The 23,958-nt window shown below is 45.9% G+C and overlaps 1 protein-coding gene across 1 annotated transcript in view; it reads left to right on the plus strand.

Annotated features, from left to right (window-relative positions):
- Positions 1 to 2,185: 2,185 nt before the first annotated feature.
- fgf7 (fibroblast growth factor 7) overlaps positions 2,186 to 23,958 on the plus strand; it is a 30,076-nt gene continuing 8,303 nt past the window's right edge. The window contains exon 1 of the mRNA XM_038969068.1: positions 2,186 to 2,462. Coding sequence (XP_038824996.1) covers positions 2,186 to 2,462 — 277 coding nt within the window. The remainder of the gene's footprint in view (positions 2,463 to 23,958) is intronic.

Here is a 23,958-nt window from a genome sequence, read left to right on the forward strand (position 1 = left end):
GAGAGAAACAGAGAGAGAAACAGAGAGAGAAACAGAGAGAGAAACAGAAAGGGGGAGTTTTGGGGCGAGGGTTGGTGATGAACGGGGGTACTCTCGCTCTCTCCCTCTCTGTCTCCCTCTCTCTCCACCAGTGACAGCTGAGTGGCTGGGAGCTAATTGCTGTTGCGTGAGGTCAGAGAGACATTTATCTGACTGAGCTAGCCTTCCCTGCTAGCCCACAACAGACAGACAGACGGACAGGGAGGATGTTGCACAGCTCACACTACAGAGAGGAGAGCCTGGCTGCTAAAGCACTGACTAACTGAGAAGTCCCAGGGACATGCACACACATACATACACTCTTTCTCTCTCTCTCACACACACACACACCTACACACACACAGGTTATAAGTGATCAGGAGCAGTGGGATCACAGGAACTCTAAAGCTTCTAAGGAAGAGGAATACCACTAACTGTTTCATCTCTGAACGCTCCATACTAATGTAAGTTTTTATTCCAACTTTATTCAACTCTTCTCTATTCGTTCTCTTTATATTTATTTACATTTTATTGAACCAGTCAATTCAGTTAAGAACTGCTCTGCAGTAAGAAAACTTTTAGGAAATGTATTAGGAAATGAATTAAGAGTTGTTGGATTATTTGTGATTTAGTGAATTGATGAGTGAATGTGTGTATAGGAGCTCAGGGTTTGGTGAGGCTTCTGTTTATCTGTTGAGACTGACTGAAAGTCTATAGACGTGTTGCAGACAGATACAGATATTACAGATAGAGGTTTAGAGATATATATAGAAATATAGAGATAGCAGCTCTAGGATATTTCCATCTATCCACACACAGCTAAAGGAGACTTCATTTCACTTCCCTTTTTTGACTTTATTCAGGAACTTGAACTCACATCTTGAGCTGGCATCTTTTGAGAATCACATCTTGAGCATGCACAGCTTCCATTTCCATTTCCAGACAACTCTGTCTGAGACAAATGACAACAACAAGATCGCAGAGACCGATAGAGCCATTGACAACACAATCTATGAAATCGGACATATCACAATCAGTGTTGTTGCTAATTGAATAGGTTTTGAAAGCACAGATCAGTAAGGTACAGTACAGTAGGCAGAAGACTGGTCTGGGGACAGTTTGGTAAACCACTACACACTGGGATTAAGAGGGACCGGCTACTAGAGCAAGGTTACAAACCTAAAGCAGATGTCCAGTGTTACATTCAGCACTGCAGCTCAACTCCTCACTTTAACACTCAACACTGTCTGGGAATCAGACTATCCAAGTGGGAGTGAGTAGTAGTATACTGTAGATCCACATCCACTGGACTGCTGTCTAAATTACAGGCTGTAGAAATTGCAGACATCTAACACACACACAAACATCCTTCTCTTCCACAGCTCTGGCCTCCACAGAACCCCTGAAACATCCGGAAACATCCGGAAACAGACAAGACAATGTCTGCTGTTGGACGACGGTCTCCTCTGCCGGGATCACACAGCCGACACACACAGTGAGGATTACACTGAGACAGACTGACGGACATCAACATAAAGACTGGCCTCATTCATACAGAGAGACAGTGAGACTGACGGACATCAACCTACAGCCTTGTGTCCTTACAACAGAGAGACAGTGAGATAGACGGACATCAACATAAAGACTGGCCTCATTCATACAGAGAGACAGTGAGACAGACGGACATCAACATAAAGACTGGCCTCATTCATACAGAGAGACAGTGAGACTGACGGACATCAACATAAAGACTGGCCTCATTCATACAGAGAGACAGTGAGACAGACGGACATCAACATAAAGACTGGCCTCATTCATACAGAGAGACAGTGAGACAGACAGACGGACATCAACCTACAGCCTTGTGTCCTTACAACAGAGAGACAGACAACAACTCCAAACAGAGAGAGAGACATCACACTAGTGCCTGGTCACTCTGCAACCCTCCTACCCTCCACCCACTCCACCTCCCACCAGCTGGCCTCAGCGCCCCAGCCAGGGGTTACAGGTCACAGGTTAGGGGGACCAGCCCGTCCAGGCTCCTAGTGAACAGCGCTAGGAGGGCTCTGTCTGGCACTCTGTTCTGTTCCGTCTGCCGGAGCAGACAGCAGTATTTCAGCATGTTGTCCGTGGCTCCCCACAGCAGTGCATTATAATGCCCAGATGGATGCCACTGCCATGCAACCTGCCTAACTTGCTGTCGGGACTGTACCTTCACCTCATCTTCCTGCTGGGCAGCGTGTGTGTGGCCTGCAGCAACTGCACACCCGAGCAGCTGGCCGCCATCATGAACTGCTCCAAGCACGAGCACCACGCACGGAACTACGACTACATGGAAGGGGGAGATGTACGCATACGACAGCTGTTCAGCCGGACGCAGTGGTTCCTTACCGTCGACGACTACGGCAACATCAACGGGACACAAGACCCCACCAACTGTTACAGTAAGACCCGCTGCTGTTAAATCGTGGCCTTCGCTGTTAAATCGTGCCTGCCACTGCTAAATCGGGGCCACCACTGCTAAATCGGGGCCGGCATTGGTAAATCGTGGCCTCCGCTGCTAAATCGTGGCCTCCGCTGCTAAATCGTGCTGCTAAATCGTGGCCTCCGCTGCTAAATCGTGGCCTCCGCTGCTAAATCGTGCCCGCCGCTGCTAAATCGTGGCCTCCGCCACTAAATCGTGGCCTCCGCCACTAAATCGTGGCCTCCGCCACTGCTAAATCGGGGCCACCGCTGCTAAATCGGGGCCGGCATTGGTAAATCGTGGCCTCCGCTGCTAAATCGTGGCCTCCGCTGCTAAATCGCGCTGCTAAATCGTGGCCTCCGCTGCTAAATCGTGGCCTCCGCTGCTAAATCGTGGCCTCCGCTGCTAAATCGTGCCCGCCGCTGCTAAATCGTGGCCTCCGCTGCTAAATCGTGCCCGCCGCTGCTAAATCGGTGCCGGCGTTGGTAAATCGTTGCCGCCGCTGCTAAATCGTTGCCGCCGCTGCTAAATCGTTGCCGCCGCTGCTAAATAGTGGCAGCCGCTGCTAAATAGTGGCTGCCGCTGCTAAATCATTGCCGCCTCTGCTAAATCGTTGCCGCCGCTGCTAAATAGTGGCTGCCGCTGTTAAATCGTAGCCGCCGCTGCTAAATCGTTGCCGCCGCTGCTAAATAGTGGCTGCCGCTGTTAAATCGTTGCCGCCGCTGCTAAATAGTGGCTGCCGCTGTTAAATCGTAGCCGCCGCTGTTAAATCGTAGCCGCCGCTGCTAAATCGAGGCCACGCTGCTAAATCGTGGCCTCCGCTGCTAAATTGTGGCCTCCGCTGCTAAATCGTGGCCTCCGCTGCTAAATCGAGGCCCCGCTGCTAAATAGTGGCCCCCGCTGCTAAATAGTGGCCTCCGCTGCTAAATAGTGGCCTCCGCTGCTAAATAGTGGCCTCCGCTGCTAAATAGTGGCCTCCGCTGCTAAATAGTGGCCGCCGCTGCTAAATTGTGGCCACCGCTGCTAAATCGTGGCAGCTGCTGTAAAAAAAAAGAACGTTGATGTATAGATATATTCCCCAGGAAGACGCAATCTGCCCCCCCATGCCAACTGTTACAGTAAGACTCATCTATATACTGTATATCTATCTATAAAACCCCACCAACTGTTACAGTGAGACTGATCTATATACTGTATATATATCTATAAGACCCCACCAACTGTGACAGTAAGACTGATCTATATACTGTGTATATATATGTATATATCTATAAGACCCCACCAACTGTTACAGTAAGACTGATCTATATACTGTATATCTATCTATAAGACCCCACCAACTGTTACAGTGAGACTGATCTATACACTGTATATATATCTATAAGACCCCACCAACTGTGACAGTAAGACTGATCTATATACTGTGTATATATATAAGACCCCAACAACTGTTACAGTGAGACTGATCTATACACTGTATAGGGCGGCAGGTAGCCTAGCAGGTTAGAGCAGGTGTGTCCGGGCACTCGAGGGGGAACAAACTCAATATACTTTAAAATGACTAAAACCAAATCAAAACTGAGTATAAATGATAATGGACCTACAATCATACAGTTTCTTGACTCTGTCCAGCTCGCTAATAATCCCAGAAATGAAAGCTAGACAGTCCGGGAGCATTGAAAATTCCCAAAACGATGGATAGAAAACTATTTTTAACGGAGCGAAAATATAGCCAATTTTTGGTGTGGCCCCTGGGCCCCTGGACCTCGACCAAATAGGGGCTCCTGGAACAAAATTTGTTTGACACCGCTGGGTTAGAGCATTGAGCCAGTAACCGACAGGTCCCTAGTTCGAATCCCCGAACCGACAAGGTGAAAATCTGTTGATGTACCCTTGAGCAACGCACTTAGCCCTAATTAACCCTTAACTCGCCAACTGTTACAGTAAGAATTATCTATCTAGTGTATATCTATATCTATAAGACCCGCCAAATGTTACAGTAATGTTACAGATCCAAATGTTATATTATATGTTTTATACCCCATTAATTGCTACAGTAAGGCTGGTTTTATTATCCACATCTTAACATCTACAGTATGTGTTGTCTTAGGACTCATCACTTCAATGGAATTCAATCAAACAAACTCATATTGCGCAGGTCGTAGTTTGTAAACAAAGATAGATACCGCGTAAACTGGTGGGGCAAGTTTGATTGAATTCCAGTCTGTGTTGTAGGATTCATCTCTTACTAACAGGTGGCTCTGAGTAGACTCTCAGCAACAGTAGATGTAGAGAGGGTGACTTAAACATTCTACTCACTGTATATTTATGGGCTGCTTTAGACTCTCAGAGATGTCTAAACATTTTTACGGCTGATGTGTTACTGCTAATAACAATATGGTTGAGCAATGTCCACGTTGCTGAGATCTTAGTCACTCATGTCTAGTCAGAGATGGAGAGAGAGAGAGAGACAGAGAGAGAGAGAGAGAGCAATAGAGAGTGGGAAAGAAAGTGAAGAAAGAAACAGAGAGCAGAAAAACAGAGAGAGCAGAAAAACAGAGAGAGAGAAACCAAAAAACAAACAGGGAGAAAAACCAAGAAGCGGAGAGACAGAGAGCTCAGCTGGCAGATTCCTCTGTGTCTATGTGAGTTATCTCCCAGTCTGTTGAGTGAGTAATAAGGATGTTGGAACACGGTCATATAGCAGCTAGCTCTCTCCCCTCTGGGACTCCCTGGAGCAGCCTGATGTTATTGTCCAATGTTCCCTCTGCAGTGTAATCACACTGGTAATGGGTCATGTGTCTCTGTTAGGGCAGCCAAAGTGACAGAGGTAAAGTGAAGCAGGTGTGGGCTCTGGCCAAGCAAACCATAACACCATGTAAACACAGCCACTAATGAAGTAAACCAAGGGGCTGGGAGTTGGGGCTGGGGATGCAGACGCTCAGGACAAATGAACTGGCATGAAGCACGCACGCACCCACGCACATATTAAACACCTCAGTGAAGTGGCCCAAGCTGACCTAGTCTATCCACTCACACACAGAGTTAGTGTGTGTGAGTGTGACATCAAAACAATCACTCTATAGGTTTCAATAATGTCTGTCTGTCTGTCTCTTCACTCTCCGCCCGCCCGCCTGTCTGTTTGCCTGTCTGCTCACCTGCCCGTCTGCCTGCCTCCCTCCCTGCCTGTCTGTCTATCTGTCTGTGTGTCAGTGGAATGCTGGCGTGACCAGGGTAGCCTGTCTTCCTGTCTGTCTGCTCACACGCCCACCTGTCTATCTATCTATCTATCTGTCTGCCTGCTCACCTGTCCATATGCCTGTCTATCTGGCTGTGGAATGTTGGCGTGACCAGGGTAGCCTGTATACCTGGCTGTGGAATGTTGGCGTGACCAGGATAGCCTGTCTATCTGGCTGTGGAATGTTGGTGTGACCAGGGTATCCTGTCTACCTGGCTGTGGAATGTTGGTGTGACCAGGGTAGCTTGTCTACCTGGCTGTGGAATGTTGGTGTTACCAGGGTAGCCTGTCTATCTGGCTGTGGAATGTTGGCGTGACCAGGGTAGCCTGTCTATCTGGCTGTGGAATGTTGGCGTGACCAGGTTAGCCTGTCTACCTGTCTGTGGAATGTTGGTGTGACCAGGCTAGCCTGTCTATCTGGCTGTGGAATGTTGGTGACCAGGGTAGCATGTCTATCTGGCTGTGGAATGTTGACGTTACCAGGGTAGCCTGTCTACCTGGCTGTGGAATGTTGGTGACCAGGGTAGCCTGTCTACCTGTCTATCTGGCTGTGGAATGTTGGTGTGACCAGGGTAGCCTGTCTACCTGTCTATCTGGCTGTGGAATGTTGGTGTGACCAGGGTAGCCTGTCTATCTGGCTGTGAAATGTTGGCGTGACCAGGGTAGCCTGTCTATCTGGCTGTGGAATGTTGGCGTGACCAGGGTAGCCTCTGTCTCTGGTGAGGAGGGGGAAGATGGGTCTTGCGAAACAAAAACTGGCCTTGAAAAGCAGAGAAATGGATCCACCCAGATGTGTCTGACAATAGCAAGCAGGGAGACATGCAGGCACGCACACACGCACGTACACACACACACACGCACACACACACAGGCAGACAGGCCTTTGAAGAGCCCAGCATGGGCATGAATACAGCTAATAAATCTTTGATTCATATTGCTCTGTTCCTCTCTGGCCTGGGCTAGGCTGGGCTGGGGTGAGGTGGGGAGGGCTGGGCTGGGCCGAGGTGAAGTGAGGTGGGCAGGGCAGGGCCGAGGTGAAGTGAGTAGGGCTTGGGGGACTAACCAGCCTTGAACACAACCGCTGCACGCACGCACGCACAGACAGACAGACAGACAGACAGACAGACAGACAGACAGACAGACAGACAGACAGACAGACAGACAGGCAGGCAGGCAGGCAGGCAGGCAGGCAGGCAGGCAGACAGGCAGACAGGCAGACAGGCACAGGTGGACACAAACATGACAAAGTGGGGAAAGAGTAACTGTTGGTCACAACAGTTTGTTCTCACCGACCTGAACTATATTTTTCGTTAAGAGCATCTCTGAGCACAGACGACAATCTAAGACTTTACTCATACAGTGAACAAGTTCAGCGATGGATTATGAAGTGAACTCTGACAGTCTGTCAAACTAGTGTCTGAGACTTGTGATGGAACTTGATGTACTCCAATGGCTGACAGGAAGTAATTTAGATACATACATTTATGTGCTATTTGTGCTGACTAGAGCAGACTAAATCATCCAGTTTCTCTTGTTTTCTAGTCAGTCTTTCTAACCCTTTATGCTAAAACAAGAGAGTACCCCAACAATGAGATACTGTTACAGGAACAGGCATAGGATCTGTTTCTCAGGGTGGACAGTGTTAAGAGGCTGTTACAGGAACAGGCATAGGATCTGTTTCTCAGGGTGGACAGTGTTAAGAGGCTGTTACAGGAACAGGCATAGGATCTGTTTCTCAGGGTGGACAGTGTTAAGAGGCTGTTACAGGAACAGGCATAGGATCTGTTTCTCAGGGTATTCTGCTCAATGTCCTGTCCACTGTGTTAGTCCAACCTGACAACCAAAACAAACACAGGTAACATACTGTACTGTATGAGCTAACAGGCCTATAGTATAGTATATTACACCGGACGAGATAAAAGTCGGTGCCTGAATACCCATATTTGCGTTCTAAATAGTAGGCATTTTGGGTATGTTTTATAATACGTGACATTTCGTAAAATAATAAGAATATGCTTTAAATGCCAGAATGTCTTACTCATTTCCGCTTTTCATCTAGTAGAATACTCTGCACGCTATTGAAGAAGAGAATGGTCTTTCCAGACTCATGGCTTTCACAACAGCTGATAATCAGCTGAGGGGACGTGCTGTACCAAAATCAAAATTTCCTTTCGTAGGATAGCTGGAGGCAAAGTCATTAATATTCATGAGTTACGTCGGGCGCTTGGTTGAGCCTTTTTGGGTGTGTGACATCACACAGATGCACTGAAAAGGCGTGCTCGCTGGGATGATCAGTGAGCACCGACTTCCAGCTACATACCAATTATTCATAAAGCAAGTCCACAAATTATTATTTAAAAAATGTATACAAACTGTCTGTTGCTTGATATGAGCAAGTCAACCCAAATGTTCCAAAGAATAGGAAATCGACAATTAGCTGGCGAGTAGTGGCTACTGCCTGGCCAGTGAGCTAGCTACATTTCAGTCAGTAGCTATCCTTCTAAATGCGATGGTCACTGGATAAACTATACAGCTATGAGTTTGACATATTTTGTTGAAAACAAACTAGCATCCAGTTGTTGTTGCCCATAGTAGAATCATATCTCACCAGCTGGCCCCTGAATCCCGTGTCTATGTGGCCATGCATAAACTTCCGAGTCTAGATGTAGTTCAGCTAACGTTAGCTAGCTACCTAGCATTGCTAGCTGAACTGTTTCATAAAAAAACAGCTGAGGTGACTCAAACCCTGTAGCTAGCGAACAAGCATTCCTCGGCGACAATGTTACTGCGGTGCAGGAATATTAGATATGTATTTGAATTGTAAGATAACTGTCATTAAAGTTGGTGGTTACTACTGGTTTTAGATCCGAGGTGAGAGAAATTGCCCGCCAGTGTTTTGCGTTTTGGTTAGGACTAGGAGTGATGTCACGCAACCAAGAAGGCTCAACCACTCACCAGACGGATAATAATGAAATGTTTGCCTTTTGCTATCCTACATTTTAAGTACCAAAATGAAACAATGGCAGGAATCAACACAATTGTGCATGAGATGACGCATTCTCAGTAGGATGAGCCTAGTATGCTGATATTTGTTGCTTACTGCATTAGGTTTTTATTAAACAGTATGTTCTAAATAGTAAACTCAGCAAAAAAAGAAACGTCCCCTTTTCAGGACCCTGTCTTTCAAAGATAATTCGTAAAAATCCAAATAACTTCACAGATCTTCATTGTAAAGGGTTTAAACACTTTTTCCCATGCTTGGGAAATGTTCAATGAACCATAAATAATTAATGAACATGCACCTGTGGAACGGTCGTTAAGACACTAACAGCTTACAGACGGTAGGCAATTAAGGTCACAGCAATACATACTTAGGACACTAAAGAGGCCTTTCTACTGACTCTGAAAAACAACAAAAGAAAGATGCCCAGGGTCCCTGCTCATCTGCGTGAACGTGCCTTAGGCATGCTGCAAGGAGGCATGAGGACTGCAGATGTGGCCGTACTGTGAGACGCCTAAGACAGCGCTACAGGGAGACAGGACGGAGAGCTGATCGTCCTCGCAGTGGCAGACCACGTGTAACAACACCTGCACAGGATCGTACAGCCGAACATCACACCTACGGGACAGGTACAGGATGGAAACAACAACTGCCCTAGTTACACCAGGAACACACAATCCCTCCATCAGTGCTCAGACTGTCCGCAATAAGCTGAGAGAGGCTGGACTGAGAGCTTGTAGGCCTGTTGTAAGGCAGGTCCTCACCAGACATCACCTGCAACAACGTCGACTATGGGCACAAACCCACCGTCGCTGGACCAGACAGGACTGGCAAAAAGTGCTCATTACTGACGAGTCGCAGTTTTGTCTCACCAGGGGTGATGGTCAGATTCACGTTTATCGTCGAAGGACTGAGCGTTACACCGAGGCCTGTACTCTGGAGCGGGAGCGATTTGGAGGTGGAGGGTCCGTCATGGTCTGGGGCGGTGTGTCACAGCATCATCGGACTGAGCTTGTTGTCATTGCAGGCAATCTCAATGCTGTGCGTTACAGGGAAGACATCCTCCTCCCTCATGTGGTACCCTTCCTGCAGGCTCATCCTGACATGACCCTCCAGCATGACAATGCCACCAGCAATACTGCTCGTTCTGTGCGTGATTTCCTGCAAGACAGGAATGTCAGTGTTCTGCCATGGCCAGCGAAGAGCCCAGATCTCAATCCCATTGAGCAAGTCTGGGACCTGTTAGATCAGAGGGTGAGGGCTAGGGCCATTCCCCCCAGAAATGTCCGGGAACTTGCAGGTGCCTTGGTGGAAGAGTGGGGTAACATCTCACAGAAAGAACTGGCAAATCTGGTGCAGTCCATGAGGAGGAGATGCACTGCAGTACTTAATGCTGGTGGCCACACCAGATACTGACTGTTACTTTTGATTTTGACCCCCCCTTTGTTCAGGGACACATTATTCCATTTCTGTTAGTCACATGTCTATGGAACTTGTTCAGTTTATGTCTCAGTTGTTGAATCTTGCTATGTTCATACAAATATTTACACATGTTAAGTTTGCTGAAAATAAACGCAGTTGACAGTGAGAGGACGTTTCTTTTTTTGCTGAGTTTATATGATTAGTACACAGTATGCAGTTTAAGTAAGTAGTAGGCAAACCAGATTTCAGACACAGCCATTGGCAGAGCATATTAATCTGAATCACTAACATATGACGCTAGTAGAGGACTGTTGGCTTGTAGTGAAAACACTGAATAAGGGTCTTCATATACAGCAGAGCAGGTTTTACTGTATCTGGTTTTAAGGAAATCATTTGTAACTGTATGCCAGGAGTCTGCAAGAGCCAGTTTAAACCAGTGATTGATTTCTTTTGGCCCCCCAAAAGTTTAGTACATTTTAAGATTTTTGTTTTTGGTCAAAAGAAAATACTGTAAAATCACCTGGAATTCAGCTAGAAATTTGTTTAATTTAGGAAATCTGTTCCCAAGTATTCCCACAAATTTAAAAAAGAGACGTATGTGATCTTGTCTCAATGTATTCAAGGTATGAAAGTATTGTTATTTTCAAATACAATCTCTTTTTCGACTTAGTTGTGGTCAATTTGTAGTGTACAAATGATTAAAGTTATGTTCTGACCATCCGCTCCGACAGAAATCGTCCTGCGGCTGAATGTAGTTGCCTAACCCTGCTGTAGGCTATTCAAAAACACATGGGAACACTCTTAAACCCTCCAGACAGTTTGCTGGTGAGTGTGTTGTGTCTGTTGCCCCAGTACAACATATATACTACATAACAGTATTGTTTCCCTGTTATAATCCAGTACAACTGTCACGGTCGTCGTAAAGATGAGACCAAGGCGCAGCGTGAGTAGAGTTCCACATAATTTTAATAAACTGAAACTCACCTAACAAAACAAAATAAAGAACAAACGAAACGTGAAGCTACTGATGTGCACAAAGACAACTATACGTAGACAAGATCCCACAACACAAACGAGGAAATGGCTACCTAAATATGAACCCCAATCAGAGACAACGATAAACAGCTGTCTCTGATTGGGAACCATATCAGGCCAACATAGACATACAAAACCCCTAGACATACAACACCCTTAGACATACAAAACTAGCGTATCCACCCTAGTCACACCCTGACCTAACCAAAATATATAGAAAAACAGATATCTAAGGTCAGGGCGTGACAACAACAGATATACTATATAATAGTATTGTTATCCTGTTATAATCCAGTACAACAGACTATATAATAGTATTGTTACCCTGTTATAATCCAGTACAACAGATAGACTATATAATAGTATTGCTATTCTGTTATAATCCAGTACAACAGACTATATAATAGTATTGTTATCCTGTTATAATCCAGTACAAAAGATAGACTATATAATAGTATTGTTACCCTGTTATAAACCAGTACAACAGACTATATAATAGTATTGTTACCCTGTTATAATCCAGTACAACAGACTATATAATAGTATTGTTATCCTGTTATAATCCAGTACAACAAATAGACTATATAATAGTATTGTTATCCTGTTATAAACCAGTACAACAGACTATATAATAGCATTGTTACCCTGTTATAATCCAGTACAACAGACTATATAATAGTATTGTTATCCTGTTATAAACCAGTACAACATACTATATAATAGTATTGTTACCCTGTTATAATCCAGTACAACAGATAGACTATATAATAGTATTGTTATCCTGTTATAATCCAGTACAACAGATAGACTATATAATAGTATTGTTACCCTGTTATAAACCAGTACAACAGACTATATAATAGTATTGTTATCCTGTTATAATCCAGTACAACATACTATATAATAGTATTGTTACCCTGTTATAATCCAGTACAACAGACTATATAATAGTATTGTTATCCTGTTATAATCCAGTACAACAGATAGACTATATAATAGTATTGTTACCCTGTTATAAACCAGTACAACAGACTATATAATAGTATTGTTACCCTGTTATAAACCAGTACAACAGACTATATAATAGTATTGTTATCCTGTTATAATCCAGTACAACAGACTATATAATAGTATTGTTATCCTGTTATAATCCAGTACAACAGATAGACTATATAATAGTATTGTTACCCTGTTATAATCCAGTACAACAGATAGACTATATAATAGTATTGTTACCCTGTTATAATCCAGTACAACAGATAGACTATATAATAGTAGTGTTACCATGTTATAATCCAGTACAACAGACTATATAATAGTATTGTTATCCTGTTATAATCCAGTACAACAGATAGACTATATAATAGTATTGTTACCCTGTTATAAACCAGTACAACAGACTATATAATAGTATTGTTACCCTGTTATAAACCAGTACAACAGACTATATAATAGTATTGTTACCCTGTTATAATCCAGTACAACAGACTATATAATAGTATTGTTACCCTGTTATAAACCAGTACAACAGACTATATAATAGTATTGTTACCCTGTTATAATCCAGTACAACAGATAGACTATATAATAGTATTGTTACCCTGTTATAAACCAGTACAACAGACTATATAATAGTATTGTTACCCTGTTATAAACCAGTACAACAGACTATATAATAGTATTGTTACCCTGTTATAAACCAGTACAACAGACTATATAATAGTATTGTTACCCTGTTATAAACCAGTACAACAGACTATATAATAGTATTGTTACCCTGTTATAACACAATATAACAGATATACAACAGCATCATTGATTTGTTACCATGTTATAACACAGTATAACCAATATACAACAGTATCATTGATTTGTTACCCTGTTATATCAATATACCAGATAATACTATTGTTACTCTGTTATTACAATAGAATACACTGTACGGTATATAGTATTGCGACGCTGTTAGTATTACAAATATATTGTGACCCTATTATAACAGTATAACAGTATAATAGATATGGCCCTGTTCTATCAGTCAGTGTCAGCCTCCATGTGTCTCCCTGAATAACCTCAGCAGCCAGATCTGACCTGAGACGCATCCTCAGTGTTACGCCCCATAAAACATCAGACGCCTGTGACTCAGCGGTACCGAGACACACATGGGCTTAGAACCCCTTAGAAAAGATTAGAAACACCAGAGTAGAGAAGAGATATCGAAGAGATCAAGGTTCCTAATAAACATCCACACACTCAGCTGTCATGCAGGTTCCTAATAAACATCCATACACTCAGCTGTGATGCAGGTTCCTAATAAACATCCATACACTCAGCTGTGATGCAGGTTCCTAATAAACATCCATACACTCAGCTGTGATGCAGGTTCCTAATAAACATCCATACACTCAGCTGTGATGCAGGTTGCTAATAAACATTCATACACTCAGCTGTGATGCAGGTTCCTAATAAACATCCATACACTCAGCTGTGATGCAGGTTGCTAATAAACATTCATACACTCAGCTGTGATGCAGGTTCCTAATAAACATCCATACACTCAGCTGTGATGCAGGTTCCTAATTAACATCCACACACTCAGCTGTGATGCAGGTTCCTAATTAACATCCACACACTCAGCTGTGATGCAGGTTCCTAATTAACATCCATACACTCAGCTGTGATGCAGGTTCCTAATTAACATCCACACACTCAGCTGTGATGCAGGTTGCTAATAAACATCCATACACTCAGCTGTGATGCAGGTTCCTAATAAACATCCATACACTCAGCTGTGATGCAGGTTCCTAATTAACATCCATACACTCAGCTGTGATGCAGGTTCCTAATTAACATCCACACACTCAGCTGTGATGCAGGTTACTAATTAACATCCATACACTCAGCTGTGATGCAGGTTCCTAATTAACATCCACACACTCAGCTGTGATGCAGGTTCCTAATTAACATCCACACACTCAGCTGTGATGCAGGTTCCTAATAAACATCCATACACTCAGCTGTGATGCAGGTTCCTAATAAACATCCACACACTCAGCTGTGATGCAGGTTCCTAATAAACATCCACACACTCAGCTGTGATGCAGGTTCCTAATAGACATCCATACACTCAGCTGTGATGCAGGTTCCTAAAAAACATCCATACACTCAGCTGTGATGCAGGTTCCTAATAGACATCCATACACTCAGCTGTGATGCAGGTTCCTAATAAACATTCATACACTCAGCTGTGATGCAGGTTCCTAATAGACATCCATACACTCAGCTGTGATGCAGGTTCCTAATAAACATCCACACACTCAGCTGTGATGCAGGTTCCTAATAAACATTCATACACTCAGCTGTGATGCAGGTTCCTAATAAACATTCATACACTCAGCTGTGATGCAGGTTCCTAATAAACATCCACACACTCAGCTGTGATGCAGGTTCCTAATAAACATCCACACACTCAGCTGTGATGCAGGTTCCTAATAAACATTCATACACTCAGCTGTGATGCAGGTTCCTAAAAAACATCCATACACTCAGCTGTGATGCAGGTTCCTAATAGACATCCATACACTCAGCTGTGATGCAGGTTCCTAATAAACATTCATACACTCAGCTGTGATGCAGGTTCCTAATAGACATCCATACACTCAGCTGTGATGCAGGTTCCTAATAAACATTCATACACTCAGCTGTGATGCAGGTTCCTAAAAAACATCCATACACTCAGCTGTGATGCAGGTTCCTAATAGACATCCATACACTCAGCTGTGATGCAGGTTCCTAATAAACATCCACACACTCAGCTGTGATGCAGGTTCCTAATAAACATCCACACACTCAGCTGTGATGCAGGTTGCTAATAAACATCCATACACTCAGCTGTGATGCAGGTTCCTAATAAACATCCATACACTCAGCTGTGATGCAGGTTCCTAATAAACATCCATACACTCAGCTGTGATGCAGGTTCCTAATTAACATCCACACACTCAGCTGTGATGCAGGTTCCTAATTAACATCCACACACTCAGCTGTGATGCTGGTTCCTAATTAACATCCACACACTCAGCTGTGATGCAGGTTCCTAATAAACATCCATACACTCAGCTGTGATGCAGGTTCCTAATAAACATTCATACACTCAGCTGTGATGCAGGTTCCTAATAAACATCCACACACTCAGCTGTGATGCAGGTTCCTAATAAACATCCACACACTCAGCTGTGATGCAGGTTCCTAATTAACATCCACACACTCAGCTGTGATGCAGGTTCCTAATTAACATCCATACCCTCAGCTGTGATGCAGGTTGCTAATAAACATTCATACACTCAGCTGTGATGCAGGTTCCTAATAAACATCCACACACTCAGCTGTGATGCAGGTTCCTAATTGACATCCACACACTCAGCTGTGATGCAGGTTCCTAATAAACATCCATACACTCAGCTGTGATGCAAGTTCCTAATTAACATCCAGACACTCAGGAGTGGTACAGCCTTTATCCTACAGGCTTCTTATTCAGTGAGATAACCTTTCAGATTTACAACCCTTAAACAGCTATAAAGCTGCTTTATAGCTCTCAGCTGAATTACAGCTCTCAGCTGCTTTACAGCTCTCAGCTGCTTTACAGCTCTCAGCTGCTTTATAGCTCTCAGCTGCTTTATAGCTCTCAGCTGCTTTATAGCTCTCAGCTCTGTGTTTCTGTGACAAAGTACTCTGTCTGCTAGCCGAAAGTCAGCCTCAGCACAATACCTTTCATCATATAACTACAGGCTAGCCCCAGCACAATACCTTTCATCATATAACTACAACCTAGCCCCAGCACAATACCTTTCATCATATAACTACAGCCTAGCCCCAGCCTAGCCCCAGTCTTCCCATGGGAGATATTAACCAGTGAGGACTGGATCATCTCCTGCTTCCCATGGGAGATATTATCCAGTGGGGACTGGATCATCTCCTGCTTCCCATGGGAGATATTAACCAGTGAGGGTTGGATCATCTCCTGCTTCCCATGGGAGATATTAACCAGTGAGGGTTGGATCATCTCCTGCTTCCCATGGGAGATATTAACCAGTGAGGGCTGAATCATCTCCTGCTTCCCATGGGAGATATTAACCAGTGAGGGCTGGATCGTCTCCTGTTTCCCATGGGAGATATTAACCAGTGAGGGTTGGATCATCTCCTGCTTCACATGGGAGATATTAACCAGTGAGGACTGGATCATCTCCTGCTTCCCATGGGAGATATTAACCAGTGAGGGTTGGATCATCTCCTGCTTCCCATGGGAGATATTAACCAGTGAGGGCTGAATCATCTCCTGCTTCCCATGGGAGATATTAACCAGTGAGGGCTGGATCATCTCCTGCTTCCCATGGGAGATATTAACCAGTGAGGGCTGGATCATCTCCTGCTTCCCATGGGAGATATTAACCAGTGAGGGTTGGATCATCTCCTGCTTCCCATGGGAGATATTAACCAGTGAGGGTTGGATCATCTCCTGCTTCACATGGGAGATATTAACCAGTGAGGACTGGATCATCTCCTGCTTCCCATGGGAGATATTAACCAGTGAGGGTTGGATCATCTCCTGCTTCCCATGGGAGATATTAACCAGTGAGGGTTGGATCATCTCCTGCTTCCCATGGGAGATATTAACCAGTGAGGGCTGGATCATCTCCTGCTTCCCATGGGAGATATTAACCAGTGAGGGCTGGATCATCTCCTGCTTCCCATGGGAGATATTAACCAGTGAGGGTTGGATCATCTCCTGCTTCCCATGGGAGATATTAACCAGTGAGGGCTGAATCATCTCCTGCTTCCCATGGGAGATATTAACCAGTGAGGGCTGGATCATCTCCTGCTTCCCATGGGAGATATTAACCAGTGAGGGCTGGATCATCTCCTGCTTCCCATGGGAGATATTAACCAGTGAGGGTTGGATTGAGAAGAAGGGATTGAGAAACATTCGTGCAACTACAACCTTCCCACAACTGTACCATTGGCTTCAATACATGATTAAAGATTTACTCAAAATGTTTAGTAAAGTTTCTCACGTTAGGGTTTGGCAGTGGTCTAGCTCTCTGAGTCTGACTGTTACAGCGGTTCTCTCTCTCCCACTCCCTCCCCCTCTCCCTCTCCGCTCCACTGCAGTTCTATCTCCCTGACATTGAGACATTGGCATCAATTTTGATCTGACAAATAGCTGTGGCTCAAAGAGCTCAGCACTTAATCTGAGTGTCTATGTCCATGAAGCTGCTACACACACATCAAAGCATGACAACTGCCTGTCTGTTACTCTGTGTCTGTCTGTCTGTTGCTCTGTGCCTGTCTGTTGCGCTGTGTCTGCCTGTATGGCTGCTGCTCTGTGTCTGTATGTCTGTCTGTTGCTCTGTGTCTGTCTGCCTGTATGTCTGTCTGTTGCTCGGTGTCTGCCTGTCTGTTGCTCTATGTCTGTCTGCCTGTCTGTTGCTCTGCGTCTGTATGGCTGTCACTCTGCGTCTGTCTGCCTGTCTGTTGCTCTGTGTCTGTCTGCCTGTCTGTTGCTCTGTGTCTGTATGAATGCATGTTGCTCTGTGTCTGTTGCTCTGTGTCTGTCTGTCTGCTGCTCTGTGTCTGTCTGTCTGTCTGTCTGTCTGTCTGTCTGTCTGTCTGTCTGTCTGTCTGTCTGTCTGTCGGTTGCTCTGTGTCTGTCTGCATGTCTATCTGTTGCTATGTGTCTGTCTGCATGTCTGTCTGTTGCTCTGTGTCTGTCTGTCTGTATGTCTGTCTGTTGCTCTGTGTCTGTCTGTCTGTTGCTATGTGTCTGTCTGCATGTCTGTCTGTTGCGCTGTGTCTGTCTGCCTGCCTGTCTGTTGCTCTGTGTCTGTCTGTTGCTCTGAGTCTGTCTGTCACAACTTCCGCCGAAGTCGGTCCCTCTCCTTGTTCGGGCGGTGTTCGGCGGTCGACGTCACCACCTTCTAGCCATCACTGATCCATTTTTCATTTTCCATCGGTTTTGTCTTGTCTTCCTTCACACCTGGTTCCAATCCCATCAATTACATGTTGTGTATTTAACCCTCTGTTTCCCCTCATGTCCTTGTCGGAGATTGTTTTGTTTGTATGTGATGTGCTATTTAGTGTTGGTGTGCGACGGGTTTTGTACCCACTTTGTTATTTTGTACATTTTGGTTGTTTTGGAGTTTTGTCAGCATTTATTAAACAACTCCGTTTATACCAAGTTCGTTCTCCTGCGCCTGACTTCCCTGCCACCTACACGCACCCCTTACAGAATCTCCGACCACCTATGGAGTCAGCAGGAGAAGGTACCCCGGCCATGGAGGTGGAGGAGCGCGTCCAGGAGCATGCGGTAATGCTTTACCATCTGGGCGCCTCCATGGATCTCGTTGTCCAGACAATGGACCGCTGGGAGAGACAGGGAGTTCTTCCAGCGCCTCCTGAGCGCCCCTTTCCCGCCTGAACCCAGTGGGATCCGTCTCTCCTTGCCACAGGAGTACGACGGGAGTGCTGCCAACTGCCAGGGTTTCCTCCTCCAACTTAACCTCTATCTGGCCACGGTCCACCCAGCTCCATCGGACCGTGAGAGGGTGTCCGCCCTCGTCTCGTGCCTCACCGGGAAAGCCCTGGAGTGGGCCAACGCCGTGTGGAGAGGGGTAGATGCGGCGTTGGACCATTTTGAGGAGTTCACCCGCCGTTTCCGGGCAGTCTTCGACCACCCGCCCGAGGGCAGAGCGGCGGGTGAGCGCCTCTACCATCTGAGGCAGGAGACGAGGATCGCCCAGGAGTTTGCCCTGGAGTTTAGGGCCCTGATCAACCACTACCGCTGCAGTCTGCGCGAGGACGTCTGTCAGGAGCTGGCCTGCAGAGACACCACCCTCAATTTCGACCAGCTGGTGGACCTGTCCATCCGGTTGGACAACCTGCTGGCTACTCGAGGACGTCCAGATCGGGTCTGGTGGTTCCATCCTCCCGCACCCCCTCTCCGATACCCATGGAGCTGGGAGGGGCGGTGCGCAGGGAGACCGGAGGGGGTTTCTGCTCGTGCACCATCTGTGGCCGCAGAGGTCACACTGCTGGTCGGTGCCGGGTTGGTTCCTCTGGGAATCCAGGCAGCAGGCAGGGCACTCTGGCTTCACCCCAGGTGAGCTGGCACCATTCTCACCCAGAGTCCTCTGTGTTGCACATATGTTTGTGTCTGTCACTTTTCCTGAGTTTTCCCCGCATTCCCAGCATAAGGAGCTCGTAGATTCAGGCGCGGCTGGGAATTTTATTGATAGAGCGTTAGCTCATAGTTTAGGGACCCCCATTGCTCCCGTGGATGTGCCCTTCCCCGTTCACGCCTTAGATAGTCGACCATTAGGGTCAGGGTTAATTAGGGAGGTCACCGCTCCTTTGGGCATGGTGACGCAGGGGGGTCACATGGAGAAAATGTGTCTTTTCCTTACTGATTCTCCTGCGTTTCCCGTGGTGCTGGGCCTACCCTGGTTAGCTTGGCATAACCCCACTGTTTCTTGGCAACAGAGGACTCTCACGGGGTGGTGGCGAGAGTGCTCAGGTAGGTGTTTAGGGGTTTCCGTTGGTGCTACTACGGTGGAGAGTCCAGACCAGGTCTCCACCGTGCGCATCCCCCCTGAATATGCCGATTTGGCTCTCGCCTTCTCCAAAAAGAAGGCGACTCAATTACCACCTCATCGACGGGGCGATTGTGCGATAGATCTCCTGGTAGACACTGCACTTCCCAGTAGTCACGTGTATCCCCTCTCACAGGTGGAGACGGAGGCTATGGAAACATATGTCTCCGAATCCCTGCGTCAGGGGTACATTCGGTCCTCCACTTCACCCATCTCCTCGAGTTTCTTTTTTGTGAAGAAGAAGGAGGGAGGTCTGCATCCGTGTATTGGCTACCGGGGTCTAAATCAGATCACGGTGAAGTATAGTTACCCGCTACCGCTCATAGCCACAGCAATAGAGTCAATGCACAGGGCGCGCTTCTTCACCAAACTAGATCTCAGGAGCGCTTACAATCTGGTGCATATCCGAGAGGGAGACGAGTGGAAGACGGCTTTCAGTACCACCTCAGGGCACTATGAGTACCTCATCATGCTGTACGGGTTGATGAATGCGCCATCAGTCTTCCAAGCTTTTGTAGATGAGATTTTCAGGGACCTGCACGGGCAGGGTGTAGGGTGTATATTGATGACATTCTGATATACTCCGCTACACGCGCCGAGCATGTGTCCCTGGTGCGCAAAGTGCTTGGTCGCCTGTTGGAGCATGACCTGTACGTCAAGGCTGAGAATGCCTGTTCTTCCAACATTCCGTCTCCTTCCTAGGGTATCGCATTTCCACGTCAGGGGTGGAGATGGAGAGTGACCGCATTGCAGCCGTGTGTAATTGGCCGACTCCCACCACGGTTAAGGAGGTGCAGCAATTCTTAGGGTTTGCCAACTACTACCGGAGGTTTATCCGGGGTTTTGGTCAGGTAGCGGCTCCCATTACTTCACTGCTGAAGGAGGGCCCGGGGGTCATCACTTTTGTCAGCATTTATTAAACAACTCCGTTTATACCAAGTTCGTTCTCCTGCGCCTGACTTCCCTGCCACCAACACGCACCCCTTACACTGTCTGTCTGCCTGTTGCTCTGTGTCTGTCTGTTTGTCTGCCTGTCGCTCTGTGTCTTTCTATCTGTCTGTGCACGATCTGTTTATTTTTTAATATAACCTTTATTTAACTAGGCAAGTCAGTTAAGAACAAATTCTTATTTACAATGACGGTCTACCAAAAGGCAAAAGGCCTACTGCGGGGACGGGGGCTGGGATTAAAAATAAAATATAGGACAACACAAACATCATGACAAGAGAGACAACACTACATAAAGAGAGACCTAAGGCAACACATAACACAGCATGGTAGCAACACAACATGGTAGCAGCACAAAACATGGTACAAACATTATTGGGAACAGACAACAGCACAAAGGGCAAGAAGGTAGAGACAACAATACACCACGTAAAGCAGCCACAACTGTCAGTAAGAGTGTCCATGATTGAGTCTGTGAATGAATAGATTGAGATAAAACTGTCCAGTTTGAGTGTTTGTTGCAGCTCGTTCCAGTCGCTAGCAGCAGTGAACTGAAAAGACGAGCGACCCAGGGATGTGTGTGCTTTCGGGACCTTTAACAGAATGTGACTGGCAGAACGGGTGTTGTATGTGGAGGATGAGGGCTTCAGTAGATATCTCAGATAGGGGGGAGTGAACCCTTAGAGGGTTTTATAAATAAGCATCAACCAGTGGGTCTTGCGATGGGTTTACAGAGATGACCAGTTTACATAGGAGTATAGAGTGCAGTGATGTGTCCTATAACGAGCATTGGTGGCAAATCTGATGGCCGAATGGTAAAGATATTCTAGCCACTCGAGAGCACCCATAACTGCCGATCTATAAATTATGTCTCCGTAATCTAGCATGGGTAGGATGGTCATCTGAATCAGGGTTAGTTTGGCAGCTGGGGTGAAAGAGGAGCGATTACGATAGAGGAAACCAAGTCTAGATTTAACTTTAGCCTGCAGCTTTGAAATGTGCTCAGAGAAGGACAGTGTACTGTCTAGCCATACTCCCAAGTACTTATATGAGGTGACTATCTAAAGCTCTAAACCCTCAGAGGTAGTAATCACACCGGTGGGGAGAGGGGCATTCTTCTTACCAAACCACATTACCTTTGTTTGAGGTGTTCAGAACAAGGTTAAGGGTAGAGAAAACTTGGACACTAAGAAAGCTTTGTTGTAGAGCATTTAACACAAAATCCAGGGTGGGGCCAGCTGCCTGAGCTATGCCTGAGCTATGTTGTTGATGTAAATTGAGAAGAGAATGGGGCCTAGGATTGAACCTTGAGGTAATTCCCTTGGTGACAGGCAGTGGCTGAAACAGCAGATTTTCTGACTTTATAAACTGCACTCTTTGAGAGAGGTAGTTCGCAAACCAGGCCAAAGACCCCTCAGAGACACCAATACTCCTTAGCCGGCCCACAAGAATGGAATGGTCTACCGTATCAAAAGCTTTGGCCAAGTCAATAAAAATAGCAGCACAACATTGCTTAGAATAAAAGGCAATGGTGACATCATTGAGGACCTTTAAGGTTGCAGTGACACATCCATAACCTGAGCGGAAACCAGATTGCATACCAGAGAGAATACTATAGACATCAAGAAAGCCAGTCAGTTGATTATTGACAAGTTTTTCCAACACTTTTGATAAACAGGGCAAAATAGAAATAGGCCTATAACAGTTAGGATCAGCTTGATCTCCCCCTTTAAATAAAGGGCGAACCGTGGCTGCCTTCCAAGCAATGAGAACCTCCCCAGAAAGGAGAGACAGGTTAAAAAGGTCGGAGATAGGCTTGGCGATAATATGGGCAGCAACCTTAAAGAAGAAAGAGTCTAAACCATCTCACCCAAATGGTTATTTGGGGTCAAGTTTCAGGAGCTCCTTTAGCACCTTGGACCCAGTGACTGCCTGCAGGGAGAAACTTTGTTGCGGGGCAGGGAAAAAAGAGGGAGAAGCATCTGGGATACTCACATTAGAAGGGGTGGGAGACTAGGAAATGTTGGACGGGCAAGGAGGCATGGCTGAGTCAAATAGGAATCCTGACTTAATGAAGTGGTAATTAAAGAGCTCAGCCATGTGCTTCTTGTCAGTAACAACCACATCATTAACTTTAAGGGACATGGGCAGCTGTGAGGAGGAGGGTTTATTCTCCAGGTCTTTAACCGTTTTCCAGAACTTCTTGGGGTTAGACCCACAGAGAGAGAACTGCTCCTTAAAGTAACTAACTTTGGCCTTCCGGATAGCCTGAGTGCACTTATTTCTCATTTGCCTGAACGAGAGCCAGTCAGTATAAGGGCACAAGGCGAGACCCAGATGCAGACACGGGAGGCAGATGGTTTGAGTCTTTGATATTTATTAGTAATCCAAAAGGGGTAGGCAAGAGAATGGTCGTGGACAGGCAAAAGGTCCAAACCAGTTCAGGAGTCCAGGAGGTACAGTGTGGCAGGCAGGCTCGAGGTCAGGGCAGGCAGAATGATCAGGCAGGCGGGTACAGAGTCCAGAAAACAGGCAAGGGTCAAAACCAGGAGGACTAGCAAAAGAGAATAGAAAAGGCAGGCGCACGGGGAAAACGCGCTGGTTGACATGGAACATAAGACGAACTGGCACAGACAGACAGAAAACACAGGTTTAAATACCCAGGGGATAATGGGGAAGATGGGTGACACCTGGAGGGGGTGGAGACAAGCACAAGGACAGGTGAAACAGATCAGAGTGTGACAGCCAGCCTGAGTATGCGTGTGCCGAGCCTTTCGCCAAATGCAATTCTTAAGGTGGAGTAACTCTGCAAGATCACGGTCGAACCAGGGCCTGAACCTGTTTTTAATTCTGAATTTCTTTATGGAGGTGTGTTTGTTGACAATACCACTGAAAATATCAAAAAAGAAGGTCCAAGCGTCTTCGACAGAGGGGATCAAGCTGATTCTACACCATTTTACAGAGGCCAGTTCATGAAGGAAGATTTGCTCATTAAAGTTTTTTAGCAAGTGTCTTTGACAAATCAGGACTTGTCGTTTCACTGAGCAGCCATTACGAACACAGGCTGTAAAACAGTGATCACTAAGGTCATTACAGAAAACACCAGACTGATATTTATCAGGATTATTTGTGAGGATAACATCAAGAAGAGTAGCCTTTTCTGGGTGTTTGGAGTCATACCTTGTGG

The sequence above is a fragment of the Salvelinus namaycush genome, chromosome 30 (genome assembly GCF_016432855.1).
Source record: "Salvelinus namaycush isolate Seneca chromosome 30, SaNama_1.0, whole genome shotgun sequence".
Taxonomy (NCBI): Eukaryota; Metazoa; Chordata; class Actinopteri; order Salmoniformes; family Salmonidae; genus Salvelinus; species Salvelinus namaycush.